This window comes from Salvia hispanica, unplaced genomic scaffold (genome assembly GCF_023119035.1).
Source record: "Salvia hispanica cultivar TCC Black 2014 unplaced genomic scaffold, UniMelb_Shisp_WGS_1.0 HiC_scaffold_375, whole genome shotgun sequence".
In the NCBI taxonomy this organism is placed as follows: domain Eukaryota; kingdom Viridiplantae; phylum Streptophyta; class Magnoliopsida; order Lamiales; family Lamiaceae; genus Salvia; species Salvia hispanica.
Genome location: NW_025952108.1, coordinates 2,512 through 22,507, shown reverse-complemented (window position 1 = coordinate 22,507; position 19,996 = coordinate 2,512). Strand labels below are relative to the sequence as shown.

At 37.3% G+C, this 19,996-nt stretch overlaps 4 protein-coding genes, 3 long non-coding RNA genes and 1 pseudogene across 7 annotated transcripts; 3 read left to right on the top strand and 5 right to left on the bottom strand.

The window, feature by feature from the left end:
- Positions 1 to 942: 942 nt before the first annotated feature.
- On the bottom strand, positions 943 to 2,721 carry LOC125199097 (AP2-like ethylene-responsive transcription factor ANT). Its single transcript, XM_048097251.1, has 9 exons — positions 2,591 to 2,721; positions 2,171 to 2,522; positions 2,029 to 2,111; positions 1,899 to 1,907; positions 1,731 to 1,819; positions 1,579 to 1,652; positions 1,449 to 1,499; positions 1,284 to 1,360; positions 943 to 1,142 (listed from the first exon to the last, which is right to left on the bottom strand). Exons 1-9 carry the CDS (start codon positions 2,625 to 2,627, stop codon positions 943 to 945), a joined length of 972 nt encoding a protein of 323 aa, XP_047953208.1. The 5' UTR covers positions 2,628 to 2,721.
- Positions 2,722 to 4,739: 2,018 nt separating this feature from the next.
- On the bottom strand, positions 4,740 to 5,201 carry LOC125199086. Its single transcript, XR_007172525.1, has 3 exons — positions 5,157 to 5,201; positions 5,022 to 5,089; positions 4,740 to 4,931 (listed from the first exon to the last, which is right to left on the bottom strand). It is a non-coding gene; the product is annotated as an uncharacterized LOC125199086 (long non-coding RNA).
- A 299-nt stretch (positions 5,202 to 5,500) lies between these two features.
- Positions 5,501 to 6,007, bottom strand: LOC125199089. Its single transcript, XR_007172526.1, has 3 exons — positions 5,943 to 6,007; positions 5,603 to 5,755; positions 5,501 to 5,511 (listed from the first exon to the last, which is right to left on the bottom strand). It is a non-coding gene; the product is annotated as an uncharacterized LOC125199089 (long non-coding RNA).
- A 131-nt stretch (positions 6,008 to 6,138) lies between these two features.
- On the bottom strand, positions 6,139 to 7,286 carry LOC125199096 (26S proteasome non-ATPase regulatory subunit 10-like). Its single transcript, XM_048097250.1, has 5 exons — positions 7,229 to 7,286; positions 6,973 to 7,146; positions 6,739 to 6,771; positions 6,512 to 6,651; positions 6,139 to 6,359 (listed from the first exon to the last, which is right to left on the bottom strand). Exons 1-5 carry the CDS (start codon positions 7,284 to 7,286, stop codon positions 6,219 to 6,221), a joined length of 546 nt encoding a protein of 181 aa, XP_047953207.1. The 3' UTR covers positions 6,139 to 6,218.
- Positions 7,287 to 10,649: 3,363 nt separating this feature from the next.
- On the top strand, positions 10,650 to 13,108 carry LOC125199095 (annotated as a pseudogene).
- Positions 13,109 to 14,490: 1,382 nt separating this feature from the next.
- Positions 14,491 to 16,548, bottom strand: LOC125199093 (protein NRT1/ PTR FAMILY 4.6-like). Its single transcript, XM_048097249.1, has 4 exons — positions 16,491 to 16,548; positions 16,036 to 16,247; positions 15,538 to 15,960; positions 14,491 to 15,447 (listed from the first exon to the last, which is right to left on the bottom strand). The coding sequence occupies exons 1-4, from the start codon at positions 16,546 to 16,548 to the stop codon at positions 14,491 to 14,493; spliced, it is 1,650 nt and encodes a 549-aa protein (XP_047953206.1).
- On the top strand, positions 14,971 to 16,515 carry LOC125199094. The gene is made up of 3 exons (XR_007172527.1): positions 14,971 to 15,199; positions 15,281 to 15,417; positions 15,508 to 16,515. It is a non-coding gene; the product is annotated as an uncharacterized LOC125199094 (long non-coding RNA).
- A 952-nt stretch (positions 16,549 to 17,500) lies between the features above and the next one.
- LOC125199091 (60S ribosomal protein L23A-like) lies at positions 17,501 to 19,756 on the top strand. Its single transcript, XM_048097247.1, has 2 exons — positions 17,501 to 17,755; positions 18,998 to 19,756. The coding sequence occupies exons 1-2, from the start codon at positions 17,594 to 17,596 to the stop codon at positions 19,547 to 19,549; spliced, it is 714 nt and encodes a 237-aa protein (XP_047953204.1). The 5' UTR covers positions 17,501 to 17,593; the 3' UTR covers positions 19,550 to 19,756.
- The last annotated feature ends 240 nt before the right edge of the window (positions 19,757 to 19,996 follow it).

Here is a 19,996-nt window from a genome sequence, read left to right as displayed (position 1 = left end):
GTCTAGAATTCTATTCCTAAGTAGGTCGGGAAAAATATCGAAAAAATGATATATCGCTCGTATCGTATTGAAAAATATCGAAAAATTATGAATTTTCGATATATCATAATTTCGATATGATACGATATCGTATCGTAAGTTTTTTATACGATAACGATATGAATTTCCTTATACCGTGATATATAATTTTATATCGAAAATCGATATATATCGAAAATTTTCGATATATTGATATTTCCCATATATATCGATATTTTATTATTTTCGATATATATCGATATTTAACGATATATATTGAATTTGATACGATATATCGAAATATCGATACGATAACGATATGAAATTTTTATATCGAAAGTTGATATATCAAATTTCGATATATCGAACTTCGATATATCGAAACTTTCGAAAAACGATATCATATCGATATTTTCGATCGATACACGATACACGTTTTCGATCGATATATCGTATCGACCCGGTATAGTTTGTTATTGATACGTGTTTTTATGTTATTGCTTGTTTTAGGGAAATCTTTTCTTAAATCTTTAAATTTTGTCTATTCACACAGTATAGTTTGCTCTCTAAAATCTAAACATGATTAATTAGTTTACCATCTCAAGGAGGCAAATTAATATTGCAAAAGTCTAGAGCGTCAAAATGTTTAGCCTCTTCTTTAATCAGAAAAATTCAGCATCATACCAATCGAACCGAACTAAACCAAAACTTAAAAAATCTCATAATAAAGATTACATCACATGCTTCGGAACACATCCGTCCATGAGGAATCAAGCGATGAGATATTCGAGGTCAACTGAGGCATCGTGACCAAGTGTGTCGTGGCGAGTGAGTTCATAGGAATCAACGAACTCAAACTCCCAACTCGATCTTTCTCATGATCATGGCACGCGGCCACTCTCCAATCGGAGATGTGAGGGCGGTCTAGTTGGTGTAGTGACTCTTGACCAGCATAGACCACGGTCGTGTCTCTTTTTGGCCTTGCGATCTCCCCGGTAGAAGGCTGTCGCTCTCCATGATTCGCTCCACGTCATATTGTGATATATCGAAGTTGGTCACAGCATTTGTACCCCTAAATTTGATGGCAGCCACATCATATGCCTCAGCAGCTTCCTCTTGGGTGCCTAAAATCAAATCAAGGTACAAATTAATTATAATACGAAATAAGTAACAAATACTCCCTCCGTCACATATATTTAGTCCAATTGGACTTTTCATGTGACTAAAAACAAAATTTTGAAGTGAGAGGTATCGGGTTTAAGAACTCACCGAATGTTCGAGATAAAGATCCTTGTTCCCGCCTCGGCCAATCCGCGCTTGCCAACGGCCGTGCTGATGATGCCTGCTAACAACAATACAAACTAAGATTTCTAAATAATAATACTATAGTTTCTAAATAAATTAATTTTGATATAATTAATCATGTAGACCTTGTCACTCCTCTGTATATAGAAGCGCCCCTAGAGAAACCACTGCTCCTCCTACAAATGAAGTTTCAAGAAAATTCAAAAGCTAAAACAATGTATATTAAAATCCTTCAAATTGTGAAGAAAGTGTCACCTTCTTAAATGAGCAACATATTCTTGTCTGCTCATGTTCTTCATGTCATGGACTTCTTGTTGATAATTTTCCAACTGCATCCACTTATTATATAGTGTCCAATTTCTAATTTTAAAAAGAAAAAAAGATAATAAAATGGCCAAAAATCACACCGGAAAATTGATATGTGTGGAAGGTCCCCAATACTTGATTGCTGCAAGATCATAAGCCCTTGCTGCCTTTTCTTCCACATCATAACCCCCCAAAAAGTTAGATTTTAGATACTAATCTTACAAATTTGAGTAGCAGTTTATTACAAAAGTTGAAAACATAGGAATTACCTAAATAAACTGCAAATGTATTCATGTTCCCATCCAGACAACAACAAAAGGCAAAAGCAAAGTTAAGTAAGAAAATGATGTTTAATTTCCAATAATAAGATATATAGTGCATATAGGAGTATATTCTTGCCTTGTCTCCCTTTTCTGCTCTGCCCTTCTTTCTTACAACTATTGTCCCACAAATGAGCCTCATATCTCCCTGTCCACCTATGCCTAAATGCACCATGTCACACTCAAATCTTGAAAATTAAGAAAAAAACTTATAAAATTACCGAGTGACACCTCTGTACTGAGAGGTCCTCTGCCCGAATGTGTCGATCGACTTTCGATGGACAATCTGCTTCTGATGAGCCTTTTCAAGGCCCCTTTTCTTGCTCTCGGCCGCAATGCAGGTTGAAATTTGGCCCGAACCGACCGGTTTAGCTACCGGGGCCATCGATAGGCTCAGCGTGTGCAGATCATCGCCATACATATTTCTTGAATCCCAATTGGCTTCAGCCATTGGTAGTTTGTTGTTGATGAGGAAGCCTTGATCTTGAGTGTACAATGTATGTAAGGTGAGAGCCATTCCTTCTCTGTCACACCCTTCATAGTTATGGGTCCCCATTGTTGTGAAATCCACACCTAAGTAGTAAAAGTCAGTCAAATTAAATAAACCACACATTTGAAATAGAAAAAAAAAAAAAAAAAACCTTGTGGTTGATCATTAGGCCTATTGATGGCTTCCATTATAGAATTGAAGTCACTTCCACCGCCGTAGTCGATTAACGGGAGGGCGGGGCAAGGCGGAGCCACGGTGGAAGGGGAGAGGGAGAAGCCTAACAAATTGTTACTACTATCTTGGTTAGTCATGGTTTAAATTTTTTAAAATTTTGTTGACTATTGGAAGGAGTGATGCAAAATGTCAAAAGGGGAGGTAGTATTGTTATAGTGAAAAAAGAGGGTGAATAATAATAATGAAGGAAAGCAAGTCAATGATTGGAAAGAAGTAAAATAATGTGGCCTCCAACCCTCCCTTTGTTTCCCTCCACTTTGAAACAACATGTTTGGTTTGTTTTGTAGCTACAAAGCTAGGTTGAAACGAAATCAAGACTAGAATGTTGCTCACTTTGTTTTGTGCTTTAAATTCTTTAGCAAAAAGAATGAAATATTGATCGAATTCATAGGGATCTGCGCACACATCAGCTTCGTCTTTTGCTTTTATCGGCCTCTTCACCTCTCCTTTTCGTATTACCCTTTGCATTCGCATGGATCTGCAGGTGTGTATATGCTGCAGCACCTACTTTTTAAGCTCAAGAAATCAATGAATTAAACATCAGTTTGTGTAGGTTTACAGCTTCAAAACTGCTATGTAATGCAATTCATTTCTGTCTCCATGCTTTTTATAAGGTGGCTGGTATTTAATACGATGTGACACGACCAAATAAATGGGATTTAGTTGACTGTTTCTCTTGCATCATATGTCGTTCATTTCCTAGTTTGTTTGTTCGTGTGTGATTTTAATGAATCAATACATGATTATGATGAAATATTGGTTTGTCTTTATGTTGATTGATTGATTATTGTGGCTTTGTCACTTTTTTAATCTTGAAATATGGACTCATGTCTCGCTCATTATAGGAGAAAACGGTTTCACTAGCCTCGCTATGGTATTTCATACACCTACCTATGCCTTGGTTGGTAAATATAGATAAAGTTGTTTCTTTTTAATAAAATGAGATGAATAATTCATTTGAAATATAGTTGGATTCATCACCAGCCGAATTGATATTCAGTTCTAACTCGACGATATTTGACATTCTTTGATGCGAATCGCTCTCGAGAATGACTGAACATATAAAGAAAACAAAACTAAGTGATACGTAAACACATGTTTCTAAATCTCGTCTATTGAATTCTCCAAACGCTACCATTAAAACTAGCAATAAGTTTATAATTTTATCAATTCAATTCCAACAGTATTAGGATGTAAATCGGGACATCACTCAATTTTATACACCTCGATTCGTGTGTGGGTATCGAATAATATTACTAGGGACGTAAATGACAAGTATAAGTGTTAGATAGCAAACGAAAAATACTTCAGAAGCGAATCAATGTATTATGATAAGTAAATAAGAAGAAAATTTTCTATCAATCAACCCACCCCACTCAAGTTCCGGGGTAGGAGTCCTATCGGATTCAAACTATTTTTATTGGGATCAATTGGGCTATAAAGTTATTTGAATTATAAACTTTTGGCCCTACCGTTTTTTCTTTTTCTTCAGTCTGTCTTCCCATCGATTGACATTTCTAACTGATTACAAAATTATTATTGACTATGGTCTTATATTTTTGCAGGATTTTGTTATTCACTAGATATGCTAAATCTTATCTTAGACAAGTCCATGATGATAGAAAGACATATGCAGCTACTGCTGCATAGCTAAAGCTAATAGTCAGTCTTGGTTACTTCACCACAATCCACAAAAGTGTGTGAACTGTGTGTGATGACACAGAAACTAAGCAAATGGGTGTGTAAGGAAAAGATAAAGATAAAGAATCTGAGTTTGACCAATGCATGCCTTTTGGTGCATGCTCTTTTGAAGCTTTTTTATTTGTATCTTTGCATCCAAAGTTTGAATGGATTACTATACTAATCTGGTATATACTTCTTTAGTAAATCTTCTTATTTTTAATAAGAATTTTCAAAATATCACCATCTTATATACAATTACATGTAAAAACATTTTTTACATGTTTGAGTCGTCCCAACAATTTTGAGTCGTTTCCTTTCCGGGAAAAAAGTAAAATTTTTACACAATTTTAGCGAGAATAAAGAATAAAGAAATAGACGATTGATTCAGTTGGAAACAATATATTCAAAGAAGAAAAGATGTAGCAATGTATACAAGTGTGACAATAGTATATGATCCAATATTATGTACTACATCAAATGGGGAAATTCTACAGTGTTAATGATCTCTAAAAGTCAAAATCTCTTCCAGGGTATTAATCTGGCTCAACCAAGCAAAGTAATCATACATACAAACTCTGCCACCAAAAACAAAAACACTATCAATTACTTACAAAAGGTTTTATAGCAACAAAAAATGAAAATATTACCAGAATTTGCGTAGTTACCTAAATGCACGACACGCGACGTCGTTGTAAGGATCCATCGTGAAGGTGAGGCCGGCCTTGAGGAATTTCTTCACAGACACAATCAGCAATTGTTAGATGATGAATCTGTATGGAGTTTGATGGTCACATTAATACCTTGAATATCATATTAGCTCCAGCAGGAATTTCTCCGTGGCGAGGACGGGAGGTTTGGCAGGAGTTTCATGCATTTCCGAGCACCAAACAGAGCATGACTGCGTATACCAAGCGCGCTTGACACAGGCTTCGCTTTGATACCCACGAGAGGTTATACTGATAAAAACTAGAAGCCTACGCATCACATGTATGTTAATTACTACACATTTTTCAAGGACGAGATGATCGACTCACTAGGGAGAAGAAAAGTTTACAAGTCTATATTGTAGGACAGCATAGCCGTAATTCTTATCCCCCGTGTACTTTGTGGCTCGGAAGTTTATTGCATTCAATTTCCTTTGCAATTCGCCGTACTCTGCAAGATATGTGATCAGAGAAGGTTGTAAAATTCAATTGAAGGTCAAGAGTGTTGCTCAGTTGTACACAAGGTAAAAGTAGTTTCAGACCATTATTGTAAATTCTTCAGAATGAACGTACTCGATTATGCCATCGACAGTCCAATTTGGGAAATGTGTAATCTGTTTAGTCACTGGAAACAAAATCTCCACACCTGCACGGTTATGCACCAATGCAGCTTCCTCAATAGGTCTATAGATAACCTGAAAGTCATCAATATCTACGCAATAAGTGTCCAGTTGATAACCATCAGGATGAAACAACAAGGTGATTTTAAGCGAAATATTAGAAAACAAGTAGCAAAATGATTAAACGACAATTAATTGGTTTTGAAGAAGGATGAGACGGGCTCAAGATATCACAAGTAGAAAGGGAAATACATAAATTTACATTTTCAGCTAAATTTGGATCTGCTCCAGCTTTAAGCAAAGACTCGAGAAATTTTGTGTCGCCTTTCTTTTGCAGCACATCCCAAAGGACTTAACCCACTTAGATACAAGTTTGGGTCCGTTTAGCCTGCAACGAAAGTACTTAACCCATGATAACTGATGGCAAGCAATTCAAATACTGAATAAGGCATCAGATACATATAACTGAGGAACAGAGCTAAAGAACCATTGGAAGTTTAAATCATCTAGCATATAGCCATTATCATGATAAAGGACATCAATCTCTAACAAAACCTAGACAAGATGGGTATTTCCATTTCACCAAACATACCTCGAGCAGCAAATTCATGCATTCAAATGAGCGAGACTTGACTGCACATACAAGAGGGCAGTCCACAACTTCATAAAAACGGTTTGGCTGCAAAACGGAAAGCAGTAAAGGGACTAATCTCACAGTATTAATACAGCAAGTTAAGAGATCATATTAGTATGACTGAGTAAAAAATCAAACTCTTATCCACATTCAAAAGTTACAATAAACAAAAACTGCTGAAAGTTGTGCTTGCCCACGTTTGCGCCATGAGACAAGAGACACTTGACAGCCTCAGCATTTCCACAAGAAACAGCAACTTGTAAAGGTGTTCCATCCAAAGACTCTGCTTCTATATGAGCACGCTTCACCAGCAACAACTCGATAAGCTCCCGATTACCTGAAAGCAAAACCAATCAATTCAAGCGTATAATATAACACTACGAGCAAAGTCTTTCGCATCATTACAGCCTACAAAACCACAGACCTTTTAGAACAGCTAAGTGCAAGGGAGTGAGACCTCAACATCTGCAACAGCAATTACAGCATCATGTTTGATGAGAAACTCCACAACTTTGACATGTTCCCCTTTCACAGCCTCTGCCACAGGAGTAATCACTGAAGCAATTTACACCATATCAATAAACAAACAATTCAAGAATTAACATAAACTTTTTCAATAGCAACATAAATATTAGAGAGAGAGAGGGAGAGATAGAACTCTTGTAATCCATGGGATTGACATAAACTTTGACGTTATGTATCAAGAATTTGCAAATCTCATAATGTCCGATTGCAGCCGCGTGATGCAGGACAGTCCGGCCAGTGGAGAATTCGCTGCATTCATCGCATATTTTGAGGAACTCTCTTTCATCTTTCACCTTCTTTCTAATTGCTGTATCAAAAATCAGGCATTCAAAAACCAGGAATACAAAAAAACAAGAAATTGAAGAAATAACAAGAAAGAGACTTTTCACCCTTGAGTCGGTTAAGGTTTCCACTAGCCCCAGCCTCGATAACCAATGCACCTGCCATTTTTAGCAACTGTAAAATTAGTTGCCGAAGCTCCACATATAGATGCAACCATGCACGAATCAACAAGTATAATTGAAACGGAAATTAAAGGGTTTTCTATAACTTACCAGTTTCAGAAATGGAACCATGGCATTCAAGTTCTTAGAGAAATTGAAAGAAAAAGGGTTTTGCAGAAAATTTCTCGTCATCATTTTTTTTCTTATGCTTTTCGTTTTTTTTCTGAATTTTTTCCCTTTTTTAGTATTTTTCTTACTTACTAATAATCCAATATTGAACAAAAATTCCATTTTCTGTTAAATGAAAAAACTTATTCATCTATCAATCCAAAAAAACGCGACGACGTATCAAAATATCGAATAAAAATTTCATATCGATCGTATCGAAAGCCGATATATCAAATTTCGAAATCGAACTTTCGATAAAAATTTCATATCGCATCGACGATATTTCGAACGAAAATGAATATATGAAAATTTCGATATTTTCGATATATATCAAAAAATATCGAAACAAAATTTTCTAAATCGATTTTCGATATAAAACGATATATGATAAAAGAAATTCATATCTTTATCGACAAAAACTTACAAAACGATCGTCAAAATTACATATCGAAAATTGGAAATTTTTCCCGATACTTTTAAAAGATAGAGGATATATCATTTTTTCATATTTTTCTCCAAACCCTTAATCCTATGATAATAAAATGAAAATCACGTGAAGGTACATTGGGAAAAGAAATTTATGTAAAGTCCAATTCTAAATAAGAGGGGGATGACTAAAGTGATATCTTGATAGTATAATCGAGTGAACATTTCCCGAGCGATTTTTAAAGGAATTACATTGGGGTATATTTTTTTCATCCCCCCCGACGAGGGTGTTATGTAATCCGATAAGACATCCTAGAGGGTCATCCGCCGTCCGTGCCGAAAAGGGAAGGACGGCTGTACCCCTCCAAGCGCCCCTCCGTGCCGCACGTATCAGATTTGATTGGGCCCAAAGGTCCGTTACAAAATTGTTTTTTTTTTAATTCAAATAATTCGAGATAATACCAAAAAATTAAAAAAAAAATTTTTTTTGGATTCCCAAAAAAAGAGCCGTTTATGGATGTTTTTTTGGGTTTTTTTTATTTTTTTTTTTTCCCAAAAACATCTATAAAAACACACATTCATCATCCACTTTTTCATCAAATTATCACTCATTCATACCATACTAAATCATCTACAGCCTTCCCCTCTCACTCAAACCCTTTTTAAAAAAATTAAAATTTGATTTCACCGATCTCATCGCATCCATCATGATCTAGAGGGAGCCCATGAAAGCTCGTTGCCGACTATTTCTCCGACCACCATGTATCCGGTAAGATTACTTTCGCCATTGCCAGATGTCAAAACTTGTTTATGCGTATATCAACACATTGTCCACCCGTGTTGAATACTTTCAATCAAACGTAATCTGGGCAAAGTCTCCGGCGTTGCAAAAGTGTACTTGTGCCATCCGACAACTTGTTACCGGGCAAACTACCGACCTCTTCGACGAGTATTTGCAATGTGAGGCGAGTCAACTGAATCATATGCCTAAAATATTGCGACGATGTTCGTTTCGCTGGGCGAGGAATTCCTTCGAGCACCCACCACCAAAGATTGTTAACGGCCGCTTCATCTTCAATGTCACTCCACTCGCTTTTCCCGTATGCTATACAACATCAATCGTACGACGGGGTTTGGCATTCGTTCCATCAAGCAGTGGCAATACTTAACAAGCCGTCACAAAGGCTACGGGCTCAACGCTATCCTTGGAAGCTGCCGCGACTACCGCCCATGGATTTGATGATGTATATTTCGGTGTTGTCGATCCAACAACGACTTGAACGTGCTCTATTCCTCACCACTTCGATGATGTTTTGAATGGCGAAGACCGACGACCTGATTTCACCATCGACTGAATGCGCAGAACAATTGGCCACGGGTTACTATCTCGAATGATGAAGCCCACTCAAGGTGGTCAACTTTCGTGGAAGACGTCGAAGAATTCGCAAGACCCGAGACTTGATTTCTTTTAAGTGAGCGTCAAGAGTCCTATTTTAAAGACATCGAAAAGAGATTAGTCCTTCATGCCGATTCAACATTGTGAAGGCCCTGTTTCTACTGCGGTACGTTAAGAATATCGCTCGACATCATGTACACGGTATTATCTTGCACAACATGATTATAATACTTCTAAGAACCGGCGAAGTTAACTTTACGACGAGGATGAAGCCTAAGCTCAACCGCGAGGTCTCCCCCATGCCGAGGTGTGCATACAACTATGAATCCAGGATCAAAAGAAGACACACAATGCCATTTGGGCTAAATTCTAAGTACTAGTAAGGTCTTTTAATTTTTATGAATTTAATTATGTATTTTTTAATTTTTTATGATTTTAATTATGTAATTTTTAATTTTTTGGATTTGAATTATGTAATTTTAATTTTTTTGTAATTGTAGTATTTCGTGTTTTTTTAATGAATTGTAATATTGTGAAAATAGTGCTTTTATTTAAATTAAATAAATTTAACGATGGTATTCTAGCTGGTCTACTAGAAAGACGACGCAAATATATGCCTACCAAGTATTATGAAAGAAATGCGATTCGGCCCACCTCATACTCTTAAATAAGAGTACCTGGATTAAACGCTTCTTAACATCACTTAGCCTTTCAAGAGTATAACAATTGTAAGAGATTTTAATTATCAAAATAAAGGAATTAACACAGACTTTTTAAAAGAGCTAAATGAGAGGAATTGAGTCTATGAAGACTTCTTACAATTAGACATAGTACTCGCATTAAATCAAAGGTTTTTAGCTGTTGATTTGAATTTAAACTAGTTGTTTTCTAATGCATCTTGAGTAATATCAGAGTTACTTTTTTTATGTCTTTTTAACTTGGGAATTAGAAGCTTATATAGAATTAAAATTATAGTCTATGGTTGAATCAAAATGTCATAAGATGTCAGACACGTTCAACTTATCAGTCAAAAAATTTGACATATTCAGTAAAAAGGAGAATTACACTTAACACAACTCTTAATTAAACTTTTCTCTGTTTTATTTTTGTTTAATTTTCCTTTTAATTTATCAATTGTACTAATTTAGTTATAATTCATTTTCGACACCAAAAGCTTAGTTTTGCTATTGTTTTAAGAGATCAATGGAATCCTTGCCGCCGGATTCAATCCCAATCCGAGCTTTTCTGCATTGCCTCCTTTCTCATAGTTAATTCTATTGAATACCTCTTGTGATTTAGCTGCAATTGCCCCTAATTTATTGTTTGAATTCCTCAGCATATACATCTCCATCTCCGATCATAACATAGTTGGGGCAAATGATTACCTCCTCAAAGCAGGAGACGCCTCTCGCTGCTAATCCTCCTGCTCTTCCTCCTCCTCTCCCTCTCCTCCCTCTTTCCTCTCCCCTCCTCGCTCCCATCCCAAATCCAGCATCTGCGCTCACCCCAACCCCATCCCCTCAATCCAACTTCACATTCCTCATCAAAGTCCTCACCTTCGACTGCCCTGCCCCTCTTGTCTCCTGCTGCCTCAACTCTCGGGCCAGAGCCCACTACGACGCCGCCGCCATGCCCACATCTCCACATCTACGTCAATTGTATTTCCCCTGGAATTCCTACAAACTGGGACTGACGAAAACTTGAACCTTTCCACCCAGATTCTTGATTTCGTTGATGGGTTCGAGTGGAGATTCGTGGAGAAGGCATTACCGGACTTCCAATGCAGGGCTGCAGGCGCAGTGGCTTGAAGCATGGTGGCCTGCTTGATCATGAGTTTGCATTTGTTGTTGAGGATGATCTCGGAACTTGCGCCTCTTTATTACAGGTTTCTTTTGTGTTCTTGATTTATTTAGGGATTTGATTTTTGTTTGTATGTAGTATCATGCTGTATGGAGTACTTTGCTTATTGAAGTGGAATGAATGATTATCCGAGATCTTGAATATTTGAATCTGTGTATGGCAGCTGGTAGGGTTTGAAGGCGTTGATCTTGAATTATTACTATAATGCCATGAATTTCAGTCCTTCCATTTACGGGGCGTCGCTGCAAAGGCCGAGGTTTGTGCCAGGTAGTTCTCTTCATTCTTGTTATGATGTGTGTATGTGTAGTTGAGATTGATGTGATTGCTTTTCAGCATTTGGTAAATAAAAGCACTGTGGCTCTACTTTGTGCTAAATGCTGCTTAAGTGACAGTATGCCCTCAGATTTATGCTATTGTTGTGCTTATATTCATTTAAGAGTTATGGATTGTCTCCTGTAAATAAATTTGGGTACTCCCCGGCCGAGAAGCATTTTATGCTGCTGATGTTGCCTACATTTCATAGTTCGTTAGTGAGAAGATGGGTTGTTTTTTGCTGCTTTCCACTTGAAAATTATTTGATGTTTGTGTAGGTCAAGTTTTCCTCTGTTATAACTCTTGTCTGGCTTTCCTTGTTCCCCTGGTATACAATTTCAAGGATATGGCATCGAATACAAATTTGAACCCTTAACTTTCTTTTGTATGCTTCAGTCTTCACTATGAATTATTCATGTGTATGCCGTAGTTGATATTTTAGAATATGCTTTCTCTCTTCTTCTCATTTTCTGTTTCTATGTTACTTATTCAGTACTAAGTCTGTCACTGTTAAAATTCTCCCTTTACCCTGCTTTGTTTTTCTCGCAGGTACACATGGAAACAAAATGCATTTAGATGATGAATCTCGGATTTTCTTGTATCAGCTAGTTGGAACTTGGGGCTAGCTTGTTCCCAAGACCTTGGAAAGAGTTCCGGCTGTGGTACGACATGCATAAGTCCAAAGGCGTAAAGCCTTTCCTAAACGGAATGGTAACTGTTTCCATTAACCACATTCTTCTTTTCTGCTTTGGTTTCTTTGTTTTCTAATTGATTCATTGTTTAGTCTATTTTGTATTTGATCTATGGGATGATATGACAACAGGTATCAAATGGTGGTACAAGAAGCTGGGAGAGAAATCTGACACCGTGGTTTATAAAATTTATCCACTCGTGGATACTTTAATATCTATACCAATTTTCATAATGAGAGCATTGAGCATCAGTCATAGGGATGGAGGTGTCAATTATGGCAAAACAGCAGGACCTGATTCTCAGTTACTGGATGAAAATTTGGTCGATTTCAACGTACTAGAACTATATCCTTTAAAGGATCTCAATTGGTATGATTTCTGCTTCAGAAAAGTATTAACCAACAGAATCGTGGCGACTTCACATGAACTTGCAAGTGTTCTTCAATCTGTGCAACACAAAAAAACTGTTTTGCTTGTGAGTCTGTTTAAAGTGCCAGATACGGTTGTCAGGAATATGCTCTGCCACTTTGAGGGTTGAATACACGAAATTACATCTTGGTTGGACCAGCGTCTGATTTTTTGATTGATCTTGCTAGAAGAGGGCACCCAGTCATTGATGCCAGCAACTATTCTGACTTCAGCAAACTTTCCATGTCCGTCAACTTTCAGGATTCGACGATGGAACTGTTCAAAGAAATTCTGGTGCTAGCATCTGTGACTAGAAATAGTTTGGAACTTGGTTACAGCACCTGGGTGCTTGCGAACATGCTTCCACGTAATAACATGTCATTTTCGGATACCTTTGACCGCACAAATGACTTGTATGTGGGGAAGGCTAGTAGGATTCTTTTTGTTCGGAGCTCATCCTCTTCTTTGAAGATTTGGGCTGGGATTTCCCTTTCAAGATTGCTTCATCGGTGGAGACTTTGGGAAAACTATCTGTTTCTTCGCCCATTTTTTCTATGCTGTTGAGAATTTACTGAAAAAGCAAAGTATCGGAATTTAAGAACATTGATGAGATGCACATTGGCTTGGATTTTTGGTGCTCTTCAAGCCAACCCATCCTCATTTGACAGGGACAATAAATTTGTTATCTGGTCTTCTGATATAGAGTTAGGTGTATTACAGAAGCAACTTGCACATGTAAATTTGTGGTTTTTGGATGTCGATTCATCATGTTCTTCAGTTGTTTGCCATCCTTTGTAGCATTTGCATTTCCTTTGTACTTTAAACAAGAATGTTACTCGCAATGACAAAAATTTTGCTTCTACTTTTATACCTTCGTTATTGATTCTTGTTTCACATGGTTACTGACTCAAGATACATAATTGGTGCCTTTTTTAGAACTGCTTGCTAATTGTGCTGTTATTCCATTTGTTATTATCAGGCCATCTGCAATAATTATTCAGATGATGACTCTTCTGTAACTTTGCATAAACAGTATTAGTACCATTCAGATATAGCGGAGAGAATGCTTATGCAATGAAAGTAGCAAAGCATCTACAGGCGTATGCACTGAAATTTTTGTGATGTTGGATCTGCATCTCTGCCGTCTACTTCTAAGGTGGCTTGAGGTAAGAATCAATCTACTTTGAAGTTTCCTTTTTCTGTTTACCATCTGTAAAGCAAAAAAAGTAACATCTCCTTTTCTGCAGCAGTTAGAGAGTGTGGAATTGATATTCAGTTCTTGTCAAACAATGGAACAAGTTCTACAGAGATTAGATAAATTGCTCATATCTTGCAGAGGTTTAGGGTTGAATTTTGCTGTTAAAAGTGGCAAGCATAATATTCTTGTCTTCTCTATGATGTTTTTGTGGGATTGAAATTAACGATGTTTCGATCCATATGCACAGGTGGTCAATTCAGATAATGGAACAACTCCACAAGGTGGATTTAAACTATGGGTCGATGCTTCATGATTTCGTGTGTATACTTTCTTCTTCTCCTTGGAACTAATTCAAATGCTCCCTTTGAACATTCTCTTCCTCTGCTTTACACTTCAAACTACTATTGTTTGTATCAAAATTAGATTCAAGTATTTGTTGGTTTTATAGATTTTATTGGATACTGCTAGTAATGCAGTAAATGTGTGACATGACTTGCATGTTTATATATACTGGCACTTGCAAGTATTGAAAATTTGACAGTTTATTCTGTTCTTGCAGGCTTGTTTTATTTATTTATTTATTTAAGTTTTATTTGGGTTGGGGGTCAAATACAGTCAATATATATTTGTAATATATAGGCATGGAATCCATTTTTTATGTTGTTTTCAACTTGAGAGAGAAGGATAGTCAAAACTTGAGAGGGTGCTTATTACAATAGTTGCTGGAACTTTATGTAGCCGGACTGTATTACTCTGAAGGTTTAGTCGCGTCTTCATCGGCCTCTTTTACTTGTGTTCGATACTTGTACCAGGATGCCCAGTAGAGATAGTTTCCGAAGTTGAGGGTGCTAAGGATGGCTAGAAACCAGTAGAAGTAGTCGAGCTTGTAATGATTCAAGGGAGGCTCCATCTCCGGTGCCTGCAGCCAGCCTTGTTTGTCACGTGAAACCTTCTCCGTCACTGCATTCACAATGTTCACAAAGGCGGTGCTCAAGAAATATCCAAAAGACAGCGACAGCAGCGCGAAAGATGTGGAAAGAGACCTCATCCCAGATGGAGCTTCTTTATAGAAGAATTCCATCAGCCCAACCATTGCAAACATGTCCGCAATCCCAAAGACTCCGTATTGGAACGAGAGCCAGAAAAGACTAATTGGCTTGAATGGGTCCTTGATAGCCTGATCCCTTCTTTTCACCTCCACCAAACCGGCTATCCCCATCGAGATTATAGACAGGACCAGCCCTACGCCTACACGCTGGAGCTGAGTTATTCCATTAGGATGCCCTGTGATCTTTCGGGCAAATGGGATGAAGAGGAACTCGTAGAGTGGAAGGAGAACGGCCATGAAGAGTAAAGGGATGACAGGTATCGAAGGAGAGGGAATGTTCAGTGTGGCCAAGTGAGGTTCCATGAAGTATCCTTGGACTACTGAGAATGTCTGCAGCTGTGCCAAGCAGGTATTCATTATGATCGTACTCGCAAAGATAGGTAGCATCCGTATCAATATCTTCACTTCTTCGACTTGTGTCACCGTGCAGCCTCCATCTGGTTGGCCGGGAATAGCTGCTTTGTCTAGGAACCTGAACTGGTTGGTGTGTGCAAGTTTCTCTACAGACGTATCTCCCTCCTTATCGTCAGCCTCATACAGCTCGTCTGAGCTCTCGGGGAATTTTAGGTTTCTGTTCCGAACTGCAGTTGTAATGACCTGAATACATCGTAAAATTTTGTCGATTCATTTGCTGAAATCCATAATTTGTTTGTACAGGTAGGTGATGATGAAGTTAAACACACAGACCTGTGATACCCTGACAATGGGGCTGTTTGCCAGTGGTTGGAACAAGTAGAAAGGCTTCCCGAATGCAAGCACGACGAATCCAACGAACGCTGTCACCAAGCCCGTGAAAAAAGCCCAGTGCCATCCTCTATTCAACGCAATCCACACGACTGCTGTCACTCCTATCAGCGATCCAACTGTCGTGCTGAACTGGTAATAGTTGAAGAAGCTTGCGACACCCTTTGCTCCTCCGGTCTCGTTACGGTCAAACTGATCCGCCCCGAGTGCAGCCACAGAACCCTTCACTCCGCCGCAGCCCAAAGCTAAGATGCATAGAGAAGCATAGAACATGGTGGCATCACTGCCCCCTATGCAGCTCGGCTTGTTGCAGGGGACGTACTCCGATTTCTTGGAGTGTGCTTGGATTGTTATCATCACGAGACCCTGTGAAAAGAAAAGAACCAACCACTGAGCACGAGTTTATCAGAAGAAACGATGTAAAACGAGAAGGGGGTTTACCGTAATTTCGAGAAATCCAAAAATGAGGCAGGTGTGTAGCCGGCTCAAGTAGTTGTCGGAGATGAAGCCTCCGAGAACAGTGAGCAAGAACGTCGAACCTAAGAAGTTGGTGAGTGTGTTGGCCGCCACCGACAGGTTGAAAAACAAGTGGAAGTAGAGAACCATGGTCGACATGTTCGCTACGAATCCGATGTTCTCCAACATTGCCAATACTGAAAGAGAAAAATGGAAACAATAATCACATTCTTGATGTCGTGAACATTTGATTGTACGGTCGTTCAGAATAGGACATGAGAGCTTATCCTAAAGACCAGTCTATTAGGAATAGAAGATAAAATCTACTTGTCTATAAACTCAACATCAGTTGTCTTACACCACCGATGTGAGACATTAGAGACTGTAACAACGTCAAGCATAAGTTTTTGTGTTCGGGATATTTTGGAGTCGTAACTTACCAAAAACAAACATGCATGCCCTGAATCCACCTTTTCTTTTCGTATCATCGTAGCTCATTGTGCCCTGCATAATAAGAATAGTAGAAATTGCAGTGAGTTTCAAACTTCTTGTACGTAAAATCCGTAATCTAAGATGATTTATAAACATTACACTTGATGTAATGATTTATAAAATCCTAAATTGAATAATCTTGTCATGGATGTCTGCATGCTAGAATATCCCATGAATTGTATTTTTCTTCCTTTCGAAGAACAGATTACTGGTCAAGTTTATATTTGAAGTGATGTTTTATGTGGAGAAATATTCCAAAATTAGGTGACAAATGAAGTAAACACCCAAAAAGTTTGACATAATAAAGTTTTTGGATTTTGTGGTTTTGGGAAGAGATAATGAAGTTGAGAGTTGGCTTAATCATCTTTAGCGTTGGATGCCCCCTCTTGTTTGGTATAATAGCAGCCAAGAAATGTAATTACATTTGTTTGGAGAAATGCAATATCTGTAAATTAATAAATGCAAAGAAGACGACATGTAAAGGAAATCTCATGATCATTTTTGTATTAATAATGCCATCGAGTTTGTAATCGATACGTTAGAAATAAATATTTTTTATATTAGCCCCTATTATCATATAACTTTAAAAAAAGTATGTACTCTAAAATTGACAAATAATATTATAAACTTTACCAAAGCTTGTTATTTACCATTAAAAAAAAAAATTCGGCTATATTAAATTAGAGAGTGTACTTCAAGAAAACTATCCTCAAATAATGAAGAATATGAAGCTCTTATAAATGTTGTCGAGAAATTAGGAAAAAAAAATTCGTATCATGATATTATTTGCCATAACTTTTTAGCCAGTGAAAAATAACAAACTCATATTATTTGTCAATAGTAAAATTCGTGGAAAAACCCCACCTTTAAAAAAAAAAACAATTTACTAAACGAAATTCGACCGATTGAAGTATATAAACAAAATAATGTAAATGATATGTGTCGAAAACAAATTATGTGGACGAAATAAAATTATTTATCCTCTAAATTTTGTGTCTCATCTTCTTTGGAAAAACCCAGCTAAACCCTCTCCATTCCGTTTCCAAATCTCATGAATCTTCAAATGATCGTCTCTTCAGTAGCTCCGCCGGCACCTGTCGCTTCTGGAATTCTCTTCCGCCGCCCCGGTGCGTTGAATTTTTCCTCCGGTGGCACCTCTTCAGCTTCAACAAAGCTCTCTTCTTTGTCCTCCACCTTTTTTCCCGTCCAAAAGGTGAGCTCATGTCTTGATTAAACGCTGCAAATTCATGTAGATATCTGACCGTTTCTGTTTCCTTTGATTGGTAAAAGTATATTGTAAACAATTTCGAATCCCCTGTTAATCCCTAAGGTTGTTGTCTAGATTATTAGGGATTTCCTATCCATATTTTTTTTACTGATATTTGAGTAATTAAAATCAGTCTGAATCCACATTTTCGTATTATATAATCCTTGTTAGCTAATTAGTTGGATTTGATAATTGAATTAACATTCGTTTATTGTAGTAATCTAATTTGCTTTCTTTACCATAAGCTACAAAATTGAGATTCTAGTAGTTCTCTTAGCATTTGATGTGATGAGTAGATGACCTATGTTGTTACGGGTGCTAACTTCGTTGAAGCAAGCCGGTTGTCATTCTGAATCTTCTCAACTATGCACCTCATAGAATGTCACCAACAATTTAGTGCTTGAGTTCAAGTATGCAATCTATAGTAGAATGGCGAATGGACTCGCATTGCATCTAGAATGCCGTGTTCCCATTTTAGCCTAAGCAATGAGAGTCCTCTATAATGTCTTTGTTGGCTGTGCGTCATATCCTGGGAAATTTACATAAACTTCTGTCCTTATTAAATTTTAAACAATCTTATGAAAACCATTCTTTCATTTTGAGTTGGCTAATTCGTTGCCTGACATCTAATAATTAGGAGTAGTATTATATTGCTAAACCACATTTTATTGGGAGTTCACCTGTGCTTTTTTGCTTCATTGTTCTGATCTATTTGAAACAGAAGTTTTATCTCTCGTTTCTTCTTAAATTGTTAAGGTTTCCTGTAAACTACTAACATAAGCAGTCAGTCCTAGTTTTCATAGAAAACTTGGTTGTACTGCGCCCCTATTATTATTTCAGAAAAACTTCTTCTGTAAAAGCTTGTAGGTCGGAAATTAAATCATTTTCGTTTTACTTGCCATTCTCTGGAACTTGAGTTACACAACGAGGAAGTCTCAGCCACAATTTATTTCACAATCCCATCCTTCAAGTTCAACTTTCAATTTCATTTTTTAACTAGCATCCACTGACATAGGTAATATTAGTCTTACTAATATAATCGTGCTAAACAAAAATCACAGTTTTAAAGAATATTATTTGGTTATCATTTGCCAACTATGAAGTCTGCAGAAGACTAATTCATATATGTAAAACTATTGTGAAAACTTATATTGTTATCTGATACTTTCTTCACTAATTGGAAAATAGGATGTGGTTGGCAGGTTCCAAGCATTGGAGACCAAGCTTCTAGATAGAGTTTCCGTGCATGCTGTGCCCAAGAAGGCTGAAAATTACTATGAACCTGAACCTTTGAAACAAGAATTCATGAGCACGGATGCCTTGAATTTAAAGTTTGAGGATGCCGTTTTCTTAGAGCCAGCGCCATTTTCTGCAGTAAAGAAATCAAAAAAGGAAGGTTCACAGTCATCTGCTGCGAAGAATTCAAAAAAGGAAATGAATCCCACGCGCCTTAACAGTAGTGCTGCTGTGATAAAAACAACTGACCATTTTCAAATCTTCAGATATCCTCTTGGGACGGAGTCTGCAATTAAGGCAATGTTGGAATGTAACACTTTGGTCTTTGTTGTCGACAAACGAGCTGATAAGAAGAATATCAGAGAGGCTGCCATAAATATGTTTAAGATAAGGGTGAAGAAAGTGAATACTTCGATCACGCCTGCTGGAACAAAGAAGGCTTTTATCATGCTGCCACCAGATATTAAGGCTGCGGACGTGGCTAAGAGGATTAAAATCTTGTGAAGATCATAGGTGTGATTTCTGGCCATGCGATTTTGCACTCCAACAATTTTATAGTTTTATCAAGATTCGATTATCTTGATCTGTAGCTGTATGCTGTGAATCTTATTGTGTCTGTAATCTGTATCGAGCAGAGCGTGAACGATTGCAGCAAGCTGCATTCTTGTTTGAGTTTTGAGGCTATAACAGATTATGGTATCTTCATCCTTATATGTTCAAACCTCACTGTTCCATTCAATTTTTCTTGAACTTTTTTGAACAATTGTTTCTTATGAGAAGAAGCCTAATAAATAGAAACCGCAATAGATTTGGAAAAAAAAAAGAGAAAAGGGAAAGGTAAAAGAAAAGGGAAAGAAACCATTTATTTACCAATTCAATCAGAAAATTTATCTCTATTTTCTTCCTCAAGTAATTTCACATACACTAAATTTGCGCTCGTTCAATTTTTTT

Excerpts from the sequence above, each read along its gene's own strand:
- LOC125199097 (XM_048097251.1), bottom strand. The coding sequence starts at position 2,627 with ATGGAAGCCATCAATAGGCCTAATGATCAACCACAAG. Across the intron at positions 2,523-2,590 it reads GCCTAATGATCAACCACAAG|GTGTGGATTTCACAACAATG; the intron begins GTTTTTTTTTTT and ends TTTACTACTTAG. Across the intron at positions 1,653-1,730 it reads CCACACATATCAATTTTCCG|TTGGAAAATTATCAACAAGA; the intron begins GTGTGATTTTTG and ends AAGTGGATGCAG.
- LOC125199096 (XM_048097250.1), bottom strand. The coding sequence starts at position 7,286 with ATGGCAGGTGCATTGGTTATCGAGGCTGGGGCTAGTGGAAACCTTAAC. Across the intron at positions 7,147-7,228 it reads AAACCTTAACCGACTCAAGG|CAATTAGAAAGAAGGTGAAA; the intron begins GTGAAAAGTCTC and ends TTTTTGATACAG. Across the intron at positions 6,360-6,511 it reads TCTTGTCTCATGGCGCAAAC|CCAAACCGTTTTTATGAAGT; the intron begins GTGGGCAAGCAC and ends TCCGTTTTGCAG.
- LOC125199093 (XM_048097249.1), bottom strand. The coding sequence starts at position 16,548 with ATGAGCTACGATGATACGAAAAGAAAAGGTGGATTCAGGGCATGCATG. Across the intron at positions 16,248-16,490 it reads GGCATGCATGTTTGTTTTTG|TATTGGCAATGTTGGAGAAC; the intron begins GTAAGTTACGAC and ends TTTCTCTTTCAG. Across the intron at positions 15,961-16,035 it reads TTGGATTTCTCGAAATTACG|GGTCTCGTGATGATAACAAT; the intron begins GTAAACCCCCTT and ends TTCTTTTCACAG.
- LOC125199091 (XM_048097247.1), top strand. The coding sequence starts at position 17,594 with ATGAATCTTCAAATGATCGTCTCTTCAGTAGCTCCGCCGGCACCTGTC. Across the intron at positions 17,756-18,997 it reads CCTTTTTTCCCGTCCAAAAG|GATGTGGTTGGCAGGTTCCA; the intron begins GTGAGCTCATGT and ends ATTGGAAAATAG.